We start from the raw sequence: 13571 nt of genomic DNA, 5'->3' as shown, positions 1-13571 counted from the left end.
CATTTCTAGTCCGAGCATATCCTCTTATGCCTATAGTATAGCTGATATCGCCAAAAGCAGAAAGAAAAATATTTAATTAGGAAAACTGCAAAAAAAAGAAGAATTGTAATTATGTTAGCTACACAAGTATTTTGTTAATCCCTTGTTCCATCCTAAATCAGCATTTATAGTAGATCTATTCAAGGAAAATTTGACTTGGGAACAATCCTGGTATTTATGTAGGGAGATAATATATTAGTAGTTCATATATAAATGATACTGTTATTTTATTATGTCCAATATTAGCTAAAAATTCTGGTTAATAGCTCTTTTTCTATGAAGGTGGGAAGAGATAAAGACAAGATTTCACAGCCTTCATCTAGCCTCAAAAAACTGTATCAAGTGAATTTGCAAAGAGACCCTCAGTGCCACTTGCCCATGAATCCCAAAGCAACTGAACATGCCTACCAATTTGGAGGAACAGCAAACAGCCGGCAAGAATTTGATCACGTACCAAAGGATTTCAGTCAAAGGTAAAGTGACTTTAGAGATAAAAATGAAATATGCTGGGGAGGAGAAAGAAGTATTTCAGATTTTTTTTAAAGGGACACATTTCTGCTGTTACCCTGGCTTTTTCCTTTATATCTTAGGCTACACTCTGTGGAGAACACGTTGTTGGGTTATATTAAAAGGTGCTTCAGTTGAGTAAGAGCAATACATAGAATGTGTTTCCAGTTACATCCATCTTGTGGAGTCTTCATCTGCATTGCATATTAACAAAATGTGTGTTCTTGCCTATTTATATGAAGCTTTTGAGGATGTTGGTTCTACACAGGCAGTGCACAATAATCAGTCTCCTTACCCAAGAAGCAAAGGCATTAGAGCAGAAGGGAAGCAGTAACATGATGAGTGGATCTTGTCAGTAGTGTATTGGTTGGGAATCTTCACAGTGCAGTAGGACATAAAGCTATGAAAACCTTGTCCAATTCAAGCCATAATGGAAATGTAAGTACTAATGAGTCCAGATACTGTCAACATTTAATTTTCAGACTCCCACAGAATATGTCATGCAATATTCAAAATCCAACAAGAATTTTAGTTTAATACTTTCCATTAAAGACTATAAATTCAACAAGACAGCACTTCCTGGAAGCATACCAGACCACTAACTCAGAAAAGAGTGTTCTTTCCTGATTTAAATTAAAAAATAATTATGTTCATTTTAATTGAATAGTGTTTTACTTAGGGCAGTCCTGACAGTACCCATATGAAGAAAACCCAAACTCTAATATCTTCATCCCACCTTCATTCCTACAACACATATTAATTTTCCAACTGTTACTAAAGCTTTGTTATTGCAGTGTTCATTTTAAAAAAGCAGTGAGTTGTGGTGTTTTAAAACAACTGATATTGGCAAGGGACTGAGTGTCTGTGGAATGTACACACAGATGCAATTGGGAATGTATAGATCCTTGAGACAATATGAAGAATGGAAACTGGGCTAGTCACCTGACATCAGAGGAAGGAGGAATCAGTTCTGGCACTGTCCTACACCAATACAGCTTTGCCATGTTTTAGACCGTAAGTAATAATAGCAATCACTCAAGAAATTTTCACTGTGGCAACGTCGAACCAACAATGGTATAACTTCCCATGTTGTCTTGGACTTCACAAGAAACTACAGGGAAGGGGAAGCCTAGACCAAGTCTGGAATAACATAAACACCAGACCTCCATGCCATCACACTTAAAAATTCCCCCAACATTGCTGTTTAACATGAAAGGAAATGTAGTGTATATAGTGTCAGATTTTGGTGGTCTGCATTGAATTTATTCACTCCAGAGATTTTAATTTTTGAAAACAAGTTCCTTGCCAGGCAGCTTCTTCTCCAGCTTTGACTTCTGCTCAAAAAACCATCATAGAATATTTCTCAGAAACACCACTTCCATAAAGAAGATTAATATTTCTTTGGATGAAAGGAAAATCTCAGTCTTCCTCTGACTGATGTTTGAGTTAAATCAAATATATCTGCTTTAATGTTAATATTGTGGTTTTATGTGCCAGAGCTCACTTCTCTATCAGTCTGAAAACTCACTCATCTCATGGAATGATTTTCTACGTTTCGGATCAAAAAGAGACCAACTTCATGGCCCTTTTCGTTGCTCATGGCCGACTCATTTTTATGTTTAATGCTGGTCATCAGAAGATAAGGATTAAGAGCCAAGAGAAATACAATGATGGTCTGTGGCACAACGTAAGTAAAAGAAAGCAATCATTATGATGGCACATGCTACCAAGGCTGCAGTAAAGACACCGCTCATGTGACAGCTCAGGGAGTTTTCATTCATGTATTCATAAACATACCTATATGTTGAGAAACTTCCATCAATATTTTTAAATCTTCCATGCAGCATTTTATCAAGTCATTAACTAGGGACAGGAAAGTGAGTCAGTTATAAAAATTCAGTACTTCCCAACACTAACAGCTGAACAGAAATGAAGGAAACAAGCAGAACAGTAAGGCAGTTAAGAGTTAAGAGAGCTAGGAAAGGAAGGGCTAGAATAATTTTGTTCAGCTAATGTCTTTGAAGTGCCTAAGAAAGGAGTACAGCTGTCTTAGGCTACCTCAGTAGTCTATGAAAATAAAAAGACAATTTTAGGAGTCAAGGTGAATTTCCCTCTGTAAGTATCTCTCCTCATTAACTACAGAGGAAGCCTACAGTTACTAAACTACTGACTTGGGCATGTAAGTGTTTAAAGCAGGTTGGCTGAATCCACACCATAAAACTAATGAAGACTGTAAAAATGCTAACACTGATAGGTAGCAATGAATCATGTATGCAGATATAAGATGGGTAGATCTCAGTAGACCTTATGACACCTTGATTACCTCTGTCTTACACACTAAAATGCAAGAAAAGCAGCAGTTTTACTATCTAGCTTTCACATGAATATGAAAAAAAGAGTGTTGTCCAGCAAAGAACACTGGCAGTTAACAAAACAGGCTTGTAGAGTATCACTCACACACTTTTCTTCTCAAATATCTCATCTTCTTCCACTGCACAGCAGTGATCCCTTAACAGATGAAAGTAATCTTCCACATTTTTTTCTTCCCTTCCTAGGTGATATTTATTAGAGGCAAAAATATTGGTCGCTTGATAATTGATGGTCTGCGAGTACTAGAAGAACCTTTTGATGGGAATGGGAATACTTGGCAAGTCACTGAACCACTCTATATTGGAGGTGTAGCTCCCGGAAAAGCTGTGAAAAACATCCAGGTAAAGCAGACCTCTATGTACAGACCCCATACCTCTATGTAAAGTTAATACAAAAGATGACTGTAGGGATGAGATCAGACAAAAGCTTATTAAGATCTTGATCCTCATCCTGCTGAGGAGCAGACAGCTCAGTTCATGTATAGAGCAAAGCTCCCACAGGGCTGGGGTGGTGGTAGCTGGGTTAGGCTTCCATAGCCTTGCAGCAGCAGCTGTGAAACCAATGGTCTATGAGGAACAGAGAAATCCTAGTGATATGCAAAATTAGATGAGACAAGTAATGTTAGGCAAGATCACCCTGTAGTCTGAGATACAGAATGAGTTTTGGAGAGATTTTAACATTGTCTTAGTACCTCTGTTTCAAGCACCTAGAGGTCAGGATCCTGTTCTACAGCTTGGTACTGAAATACATGGAAAGGAGTGTTAAACCAAAAATGAACATAACAGTCTCTTTCAAGGTAATCGTTAGTGTTATGTGCCTAACAAGATAGATAAACCACTCTGAAAAAGTAGACCACTGTCTTGCCTTGAGGCTATGAGGTATATGTATAGCACTGCCTTGCCCTAGTTGTGCTTTGTTTCCCACAGTTCAGTAAAAACTGTTTGAGAAACAACACAAGCTGGAATTACCTTGAAGTCATCAAAAAAAACATGAGAGGCTATGAGAATCATTTTTCCTGTTTCCCTTCTCTGGAAATTGTTTTTTAGTTCAAAACTTACATGCCAGCCAATCACAGCCTTACAGCTTATAAACAAGTAAAAATAAAGACAGAAGAATTTACTTTCTTCCACAAGGAATTTATTTACTAATCAAGGGTTTTTTCTCCCCCCAGATTAACTCTGTCTACAGCTTTAGTGGTTGTCTCAGCAACTTACAGCTCAATGGAAGACCACTTACTTCAGCTTCACAGACTTTTAGTGTAACACCTTGCTTTGAAGGCCCATCAGAAGCAGGAACATACTTTTCATCAGAAGGAGGATATGTCGTCCTTGGTAATATACTCTTAAACAAATGTATCCCAAAATAGGACTGAAATATTCCCTGTGCTTTGAATGGCATTTTTCACTAAAGGGTGTAGTAATTTCTGAGGCTATGAACTGTAAGGATTATCAGAAACAGATCACTCTTGTAGTAAGCAGATGATATTGACAGGTCACAATGTCACCATGAAACTTAACAAGTTGTTACATAAACACATCTGTATGTATGTATTTCAAATAATAAGAATAATTTACCAAAGGAACAGACCATAATATGCTAAAATTATTTTAGAAGTCAATATGGCCAAGACCAAGTACACCATCAGAGGGTCATCCCTTATTTTTTTAATTAATAGAACAACATGCAATTAAAAAATCCTGCAGAAAGGCTTTCTGCATGTCTTGATACAGAACAGCATGACAGAACACATCTTTTCTGTCATTTAGGCCTGCTGTGTCCCAAGAAGAGTTTTATGAGGGTGTTTTGGTTACATAGGCTCTGATCTGAACAAGAAAGGAAACTGCACAACCCTATTCACTGGCAGCACCAAGAAAAATCAGACAAGTGTTTCTAATTTGCTCCCTGGCCTGTCACCAGATTGAAAAAGGGAGTTTCTCCTACTGAATCATCAAAGCTCAAGTGAACTCCCACTCACTCAATAATGACTGCTGAGTGCCTAGGAAATTGCACAATAAGAAACTGCCAAAAAATACAGATCATTGACTTTGTGCTGTCCATTTCATTGCTAAGAAATATTTTTAAACAAAATACATTTTTTAAATAATGAGAAAAGTAAATAAACCTTTATTAGTACTCCAAGCAAACGCAATCAAAACAAAAGTTAAAATGGGTCATTGACAGCACACCATGGTATCTCACATTTCAATAGTTTTAAGAACAAATAAAATCCACCCGGGGCTTGATGTTCTATTTTGACTTTGAATAAATGTCCAATTTCATCATTAACTCAGTACAAAAAGAATGTTATTCTTTTTACCTCACAGATGAATCCTTCAGTTTAGGCCTGAAATTTGAAGTTGTTTTTGAACTACGTCCCCGAAGCAGCTCAGGAATCCTACTGCATGGTCACAGCGTGAATGGAGAGTACTTGAACATGCACATGAGAAATGGACAGGTATAATGGGTCACATCTGCTCCACTGCCTTGACTGGTTTCTCTTCCACCTACATAGGCTTGGCTACATGCAGATTTTGTCTTACTAATTTGCCATTAACTGATTCTTATTTCTCTCCTAAATATAATAACTGCTTAGATTAGGCAAACCAAATATTTATTTTAAAATACTGAAGATAACACCTGAGACAAGATCAGATCACTTTACTGATACAAGCTATAAATACTTCGTTTGGCACTGCTGTTTCACCCACACATTAAAAATGTATCACAGTTACAAGGTAACTGTCAATAAATTTTTATTTCTTTTTTCTTAAAAGATAAGTCTGAGTTACACTCAGTCTCTTCTTTCTTTATCAGATATGTGTGTGATGAAAAGAGTGAGGGAAAGAAAAAGTTGTGATTGTCTGCTGGCCTGATTTCTACAGGCTCTGGAGCACAAATGAAGGAGAGAGGTTTGAAATTAACTCACCATATAGTTGTTGCTATTGCTTTTTTTTTTTTTTTAATTGTGTTCATTGATAAAATCTGGATCTCTTTATGCTACTCATTGCATACATACAGTAATAAATTTCAGTCTTAAGTGGACAACACAAGCAAAGATTTAGAGCATGGGAAATCTTGGCAGCTTTTTGGTCTTTCTTGCAGAGGAGAAACTCAGGGCACAGTCAAGAGACTAAGCAGTGTGGATATTCTTCAATCACTGCAATGATGACCTGCCATTCAAAGTGAAAGGGTATTTAAGTGAGGCTGGCTGTACTGCAGTTAGAAATGCAACACCTGAGGAAATACTCTCACATCTCCTGCAAGAGCAGGAACCTACAGCAGAGCAACTGCGTAGACAGTTTAACATCATGATTCATCCTATCCTAAAGCAGGTGTCTAATTAGGTGACTAAATGAGTCATTATTCAGAGAATGTATTTTTCTATATTGGCTGTAGAGAGAACCAGTGCTTCAGTTAGACACCTAACTTTTGACAGCTGATTAGGTAAGACGAAGCCAATTCTTACCCCTGTATCTAGTCCTTGGTGAACTAACAGAGAAATTCTTAAGTACATTGTGCTGATGTGTATCATGCCACACTTAAAAGCTGAGTCTGTATAGAACCGGTCCAGTGTAGTACTTCTTATGTAAAGTTCTAACCAAAGGTCTGCATGTCCAATAATTTGTCTTGTTTTCCCAACTGTATCAGTTGGTCTAACAAAAGGCGCTGCTTCACTTACTGCTTCACACCTCACTTTCTGTATAATGCATATGCAATTCATAAACAAAATTCACCCTGGAAAAGCAGCTCTTCCCTGTTTGTCACTGCAGCAGTCCAGTACCTTCTTAGTAAGGAACTGTGTTTCTTTACCATTAACTATCTGCTCTCTTTGAATGCATTACAAAAGACCTGTTTCGTGAAAACTGTTTTGCTGGACAAATTAGATCAGCAACTTTAATTCATTTTTTAAATGTACACATCTCTATCAGTACAGCTTGACTGGAGGATTTATTAAGGAGTCACTTTCTCCTGTGATTCCTTATTTGCTTTAATCTATACATTTTGTCCAAGGGTGGATAAAAGAGAACATGAGGATCATTTTAATTGGGTTGTTGGTGCCCTTCTGGAAAAAAAATATTTAATATCTCTTGGTTATAACTGTATCAAAACAGAGACCCTCCAGAATTAAATATAAGTTGTTTCCTTGCAAGATGCTCTTTACAATTACGTAGTGACAGGACAGGGGGGAATGGCTTCAAACTGAAAGAGAGTAGATTTAGATTAGATATGAGGAGGAAATTCTTTTCTGTGAGGGTGGTGAGGCACTGGAACAGGTTGCCCAGAAAAGTTGTGCCTGACCCATCCCATTAAATGTTGGAAGACCAGGTTGGATGTGGCTCTGAGCAACCTGATCTGATGAAAGGTGTTCCTGTCCACAGCAGGGGGATTGGAACGAGATGATCTTTTTCCAATCCAAACCATTCTACGATTCTGTGATTTTCAGTCCACTTGGAGTCAGCATAATCAGGGACAACTTCGACATTTGAAAGGCCTGATTGTTTGGACTCAGAGTGTGGAGTTCTCTGGCAATCATCACCAGGAATCCCATACTCCACAATAGGGGCACAACACTGTTTTGCTGCTGCTGGAACATTTCCACGCAGAGAGATATTAATCTATTAACTGAAGCAGAGGTGCAAAATTCAGAATTAAGTTCACTTTCTAGCTCTCCCACAGATTTATTGGTAAGCTTGAACAAGTAACTTAAAAGTCATTCTTAAATTTGCTGTCTATTCCTTTCTCACATCTTTTCTGCTTGTTTATACTTGGGTTTTTCATGACTGTTTTCCTTTATTAAGTGGCTAGCAAGTTTCCAAAACATCATCTGATGCCTCTAAACACTAATTTACCACCCAGGAAATTATAGAGTAGAGGTACTAGTAAATGAGTGAAATTAGCCCTTATTTTTAAATCTTTTTTTGAACTCTTCCTTGAGATAATTAGGAATGTCTCAGAGTTACTGAATCTGAACAACTGAAAAAAACCCAAACAAAATAAATTTGGATTTAAAAGGTACTTTATTTTGAAGAATTTAATGAAATCATGTTTTCCTTTCTCTTGGATACTTGACAGGTTTTGAGTGGGGAATACAACATTATTAAACAGAAGGTAAAAAGAGAAAAAGAGGGGGTTTAAAGTGATGATTACGTTATTTTCCCTCAGGTTACTGTGAAACTGAATAATGGAATCCGGGATTTTTCAACTTCAGTGACACTGAAACAGAGTCTCTGCGATGGCAGGTGGCATCGAATTGCAGGTCAGTAAAAAGTGATCACCTCCTAATTAAGGTAGAAGAGCCCATCTGCCCCTCCCCAGATATCCATCTCCATGGGCTAGAGCATTGGCAATGCAGAAGTATTTTCAGTTCTTCTTTTTCACCTGTCAAGACCCAAGTTTGTGTGAAAGACACAGGCTTACTCATCCCTCAGACACAGAACTATAGAGCTTCCTGCAAGGACAAGCACAAGTTCCTACAAAGATAGGAAGAACAAACAAAGATGGAAGCTCCTTACTCAAAGAACAGAAAGCAGCCTAGCTGAAATGCTGGCTACCTTTCCTAACTTATACACCAGATCATATTCTTCCTTTCCCAATTAGAGGTTAAATAAGTTGATAGAATACAGTAGGCACAAGTACATGCTGCTCTTAAAAGTAAAATAACAAGACGGATATGGGGAACCTTTTGCTCACAACATAGAGATGTCTACAGTCAGGATTTTCCCTGTGTGCCAGACAGTCATCCTTCTTTCCTGGTTTTAAAAGTCAAAAAGTGCTTCCAAACCCTGGCTACTTTGAATCCCCTTATATTCCTGTCTAGATGCAGATGTCTTCCACTATCACTGCAGAAGAGATCAAAGTCTGCGCCCTTTCCACAAGCATTCAGGTTCTGTTCTGAAGGAAATCCAGGCACATAAGCAAGGGAGATGCCTCACTGCATTCTAATACATCCCCAACTGGGAGTGATTCGGCAAACAGTTTTTCTAAGCCACCTGCCATTGTATGCTCATAACCTGGAGCCTGAACACTGCTACCACTGATCAAGAGCCCCACTCAAAAGCACCCTTGCTCCCAGTGTATATTCCATTGGCCGTGCTCCATGACAGAATCCACCCTCACATTGTCACTGATGGCTCACACCCGATCTAGCAAATACTAAATCAACTACTCACACCAAACAGGTAACTCCTGTCTGTCATAGAAAATTCATGTGCTACTTCTTGCTGACCCCTGCTCCTTCTCCTTTCAGTTATTAGAGATGCAAATGTGGTGCAGCTGGATGTAGACTCTGAAGTCAACCATGTGGTAGGGCCGCTAAATCCAAAGGCAATTGACCACAGGGAGCCAGTGTTTATTGGAGGTGTACCAGGTACGTTTTTGGTATCTTTGTGGTACATTCTTCTCAGATTTCAACCCTGTTTCCAGAGAAAGCATAAAGACTCACTTTTCATTTTAAAAAAGAACAAAACATGTGAACAACCTGGTAAAATTCAAAGGCTCAAGAGCTGATCAGAAATGTTCTGTCTCAAGTTCTCCAAGAAAAAAATGTGCTGCTTCACTGAAATTAAAACATTCACAGCTGCTGGAGGGTAAGATATGGATTCAGTAGAGAATTCAGTGAACTGAATTCTTTTTTTTCTATCTTACCTTCCCATGTGGGCTTACTGGTTTTTTAGGAAGTGATTTATTTATTTATGGGATTGGAAACTCGCTGTCACTGTAACTGGAATCGCAAGGTTTAGTTGCTGGTAGGCTTCTTTCCTCTCCTTCAAGCAATGGCATCTTTGAACACAAAACAAAACATGGAGATTCTTTTTCTGACTAGGGGTTTCTACCAGACCGATTTCTGCTCCTGTGTGTTTGTGACTCACAGACCATCTGTGTAGCATGGGCCAAGATTACTACATTTCCTTCCCTTACTCAACAGACAGAGCTACTCTGTTGGGGTTCATAAACAAACTGTAATCAACACTATGTGATACAATTTTTAAGTCAACTCCAGTACATTTCTCATTGAAAACATGAAGCATTATTTCTCTGAGCCTTGAATGTCAATCATTAACAGCTCTAACTACAAAATTCATTATAATGCTTATCTTGGATTAGTGGCTTGAGTGCATGGTGTTCACATCCATCCCACACTACCAGGAGGTAAAATGAGCTTAAAGGGAATAATAAAATCTATGTGCAGATGCCTGTTCACTCTTTAAATCCAAACTCAAATTTTATTAGGACAGAACTCTTCCCAGAGAGGTAATATAAAGAGGTAATTGCAAACGCTGTTCTGCTTCATAATAGAGCCTTCTATTTCTACATTAATTATAGAATACTAAAGCAATGCCATAAATTGGCTCTACAATGCTATTATCAGCCTGGCACAAGAAACTCTTACACAGAACTTCACAACAACAAACAAGATATAATTCTAAATAATGCCATGCAGATACAGCAAACTGGATGCAAACTAACAAATCAGACACAGATGATAATACATGTGATGCTAAATTACAAAAACAGACACTGGGACTTACCTACTCTGTTACTTAAAAGAAAATGTAGTTGTCAAAAAAATGCAAAATTGTGTCTCTGTTGACAATGTAGTATCAGGAGTTTTACATAACTAGGTAACTAACCATACTTTAATGGCCTCTAGGACACTGGCAATAGGCCAAGTGTTTTAAAAGAACCACAGAAGATTCAGAAGAGCTACACTTAGCAGCAAATTTAAAAGATTCTGCCATCAAACTGATTATTTTGCCCATCATGAGCTCTAAATTTTTATTTATTTCATTTTTTTAATCTCCTTCTTCCAGAGTCCCTGCTAACATCAAGCCTGACTACACGCAATTCCTTCATTGGCTGCATTCGTAACTTCATGATTGATGAAAAGCCAGTGAGTTTTAGTAAAGCAGCTTTGGTTAGTGGTGCTGTAAGCATTAATACCTGTCCAGCAGCCTGATAGTGCACTGCATCGATTCTGAAAAGTTCCTTAGACCACAGAAAGAAAACTGGAGCAAAAGAAACCGTGTTCAGCAAGAAAAGAAGAATGAAAATATCACAGCTACATCTACAGAAAGCAGGAAGGGGGGTCAGTTCTAATATTTACACGCAAACAAAAATCACTGAAGAATAAAGGGCTGTTGCTTCTGCACTTCTCTTAATATACCACAAGAGTGAGCTTTACCATTTCTTACAGTGTATGCGTGGCCAGTCTGTTACACAAAAATATGGGACTATAAAGGAAATTAAAATGATATTAAATGTTACTTTCAAAATAGATCCTCTACAAAATTTCATTCCGTATCTTAGTCACCCTTTGTTCCACAGAAAAAGATCTGCTAAAGCACATTAGAGAATAAAGCTAGATAAGAGATTTACATCACAAATACTTTTCAGAGATCTTATTGTATATTTTTAATTTTCCATTCAACTCATTTATATATTCCTCAAATAAAATGGGGGAAGAGAGTATACTAATTATGTAAGCTTACAAACAATGAAAAATTAACATTTTTATTCCACTTCTAGACTTCATGGATATGTTCTAGTACAATATGAAGAAAAGATGTATATCTTTTAAGACAGATGCTTATATATATATATGCTCATTTACCTAAACTAGGTAATTTTAGAGTAATGCTTGCCTTAGAGACAATTCCAAATTTCAAGTTTTTTCTCCGAATTTTTAAATGCACTTACATGCAAACACAGCACTAAATTCACAATCTCATTGTGATCTCATTTGCACTAATGTTACACAAGTAAACATGAGGTGTAGAAAGCAGAATCACAGTCACAGTTTCAGGTGACTCCCTTATCATACAAAACCATCACTTCCCTGTGAGACTCCTGCAGGACTTCAGTTTACAGCAGTAATCCTCAAACAAGGAACATGTTCCTTTGGAAGATATGTTGCTGCAGAGGAACCGGGAGTGAAATGGGAAGATAGAAGGCAAAGGGCTGTAAATCTGAGCTATGTTATACCCATAGAAGGTAGATGGAAGTTAATGGTAGGGTTCAACTCACAGTAGGCTTGAACATGAAATAGACACAAGTCACTTGCAAAACTTAGTCCCTTCAGTGATCACCTACAAGGAATCATTTAGCTTTCTTTTCTTTAAAGAATAAAATAATGTTACAGAAAGTTTTATGGTTGCTGAGCAAATTATTGTTGGAACCAACTCAAAACATGACCAGCTGCAAAGCAGGAAAGTATGAAATGTGAAAATAAAGGACAACACCCTAGAGACTAAAAATTAATAGGAATTCATCTGGAAAACACATAAATGACAACTGGAATCCAAAGATCTTGAAAGTACGGACAGATGGAAGAACCACCAGGATAAGGTACATATGTAAGCACTAAGCAGCAGCTTCCCTACTACTCTCAGTAGGGTGAAAAAAGTGTTTTGACACACTGCAGCAGACTTGGCTTACTCTGGATAAAGAACTGCAACCTCTGGATGCACAGGCACAGGAACTCTCCAGCAGCTGGGACCCCATCACTGACTCTCCACTTGTCTCTAGAGTCCAATATTGGGTGGTAAGTGAACACAGTGGGGATTCATCAGTCACTGTCTCTCCTTTCACCAGCCTTGTTAGCTCTGCTCATACTTTCAGCCCCATTCCTGTTCTGCTTGCCTTCTCCTGAACACATCCCCTTTTCTCTTCCCTGCAACTCTCAGGCAATATGCTCCAAGGACTGATTCCCCTTCCAACCCCTTACAGACACCCTCTGCTTCTGGGACTGATATATAGACCCTTCTTTTCATCACTCCACAGCCCACTGTTCATACTTGAGAAGCAAGCAGTAAAGTATCCCTCTTCAGTCTCTCTGGATCAGGCATAGATCCCTAAATCCAGTTACCTTTAAATGCCATCTTTATCTCAGGCACCAAAACCAGTGTGCTTGCTCAGCTTTTTCCTGCTCCCAGCTACTACCCAGACATGGAACAGAAAAATTACGGCTTTTGCTTTGGGAACTTTTTTTATTATTGGTGTTGAGGGTGAATGTCCTCAGATCAGTGAGCTGGGTTCCCACTGGTTACAGAGGCCATGGATGGTGCCAGAGCAGTGCAGCTGGGAGCAGGAAAAAAAAGGAAGTCTCTCTCCTCCCAGTGCCAGTGAGTTGTTAGATTGGCTCAAAAAAGCTCATGACACCACAGCCTGAGGTAAGCTTCCTCAGGTCCTGGTCTCCAGGACCCTATTGCTGGAGAGAAAAAAACAGCAGATTCCCTGCTTAGATAGGTTCGTTACAAGGATTACTGAAATTCCTTTTGAGTTGCCTGCAGCTGCTCAGCAGAGATAGCCAGGAATAGCATATGCTTGTGCCCCCTAAGAGCATCAGAGTTTAGTGAATGCTGGTATTAAGTGGAGCATTGTATGTCAACTGGTACACACATACTCGGAATGTTTTTCTGTCTTACACCTACTTCAAACCAAAGCGTATTTTCTCATATCCACATCCAAGCTCTGTGAATAAACAATATTTCTCTTAGCCATATTTGCTGAAATGTGATTTGGTTTCATTCTGTGGATTTACATTTAAGAATTACTTTTCCGATTAATCACTCCTTTGCATACTTTATATATGGAAAACTAAAAATACACTAAAACAGTATGTGAATAAAAACCACATTAAAATTCATAAACTGCTA

General features: G+C 38.3%; 1 protein-coding gene across 2 annotated transcripts in view; it reads left to right on the top strand.

The window, feature by feature from the left end:
* LAMA4 (laminin subunit alpha 4) overlaps window positions 1-13571 on the top strand; it is a 100138-nt gene extending 86567 nt beyond the window's left edge. For both annotated transcript variants that reach the window (XM_042016334.1, XM_042016333.1), the window contains exons 31-38: window positions 322-512; window positions 2044-2233; window positions 3102-3257; window positions 4088-4247; window positions 5241-5371; window positions 8080-8173; window positions 9164-9283; window positions 10728-13571. In XM_042016334.1, the coding sequence (XP_041872268.1) occupies window positions 322-512; window positions 2044-2233; window positions 3102-3257; window positions 4088-4247; window positions 5241-5371; window positions 8080-8173; window positions 9164-9283; window positions 10728-10873 (1188 nt within the window). In that variant the 3' untranslated portion in view covers window positions 10874-13571. The remainder of the gene's footprint in view (window positions 1-321; window positions 513-2043; window positions 2234-3101; window positions 3258-4087; window positions 4248-5240; window positions 5372-8079; window positions 8174-9163; window positions 9284-10727) is intronic.

The sequence above is a fragment of the Corvus kubaryi genome, unplaced genomic scaffold (assembly GCF_017639235.1).
Source record: "Corvus kubaryi isolate FWS band 111438036 unplaced genomic scaffold, C.kubaryi_AGA036_p1.0 split3-73, whole genome shotgun sequence".
In the NCBI taxonomy this organism is placed as follows: Eukaryota; Metazoa; Chordata; class Aves; order Passeriformes; family Corvidae; genus Corvus; species Corvus kubaryi.
This window is presented reverse-complemented; position numbering and strand designations above follow the sequence as displayed.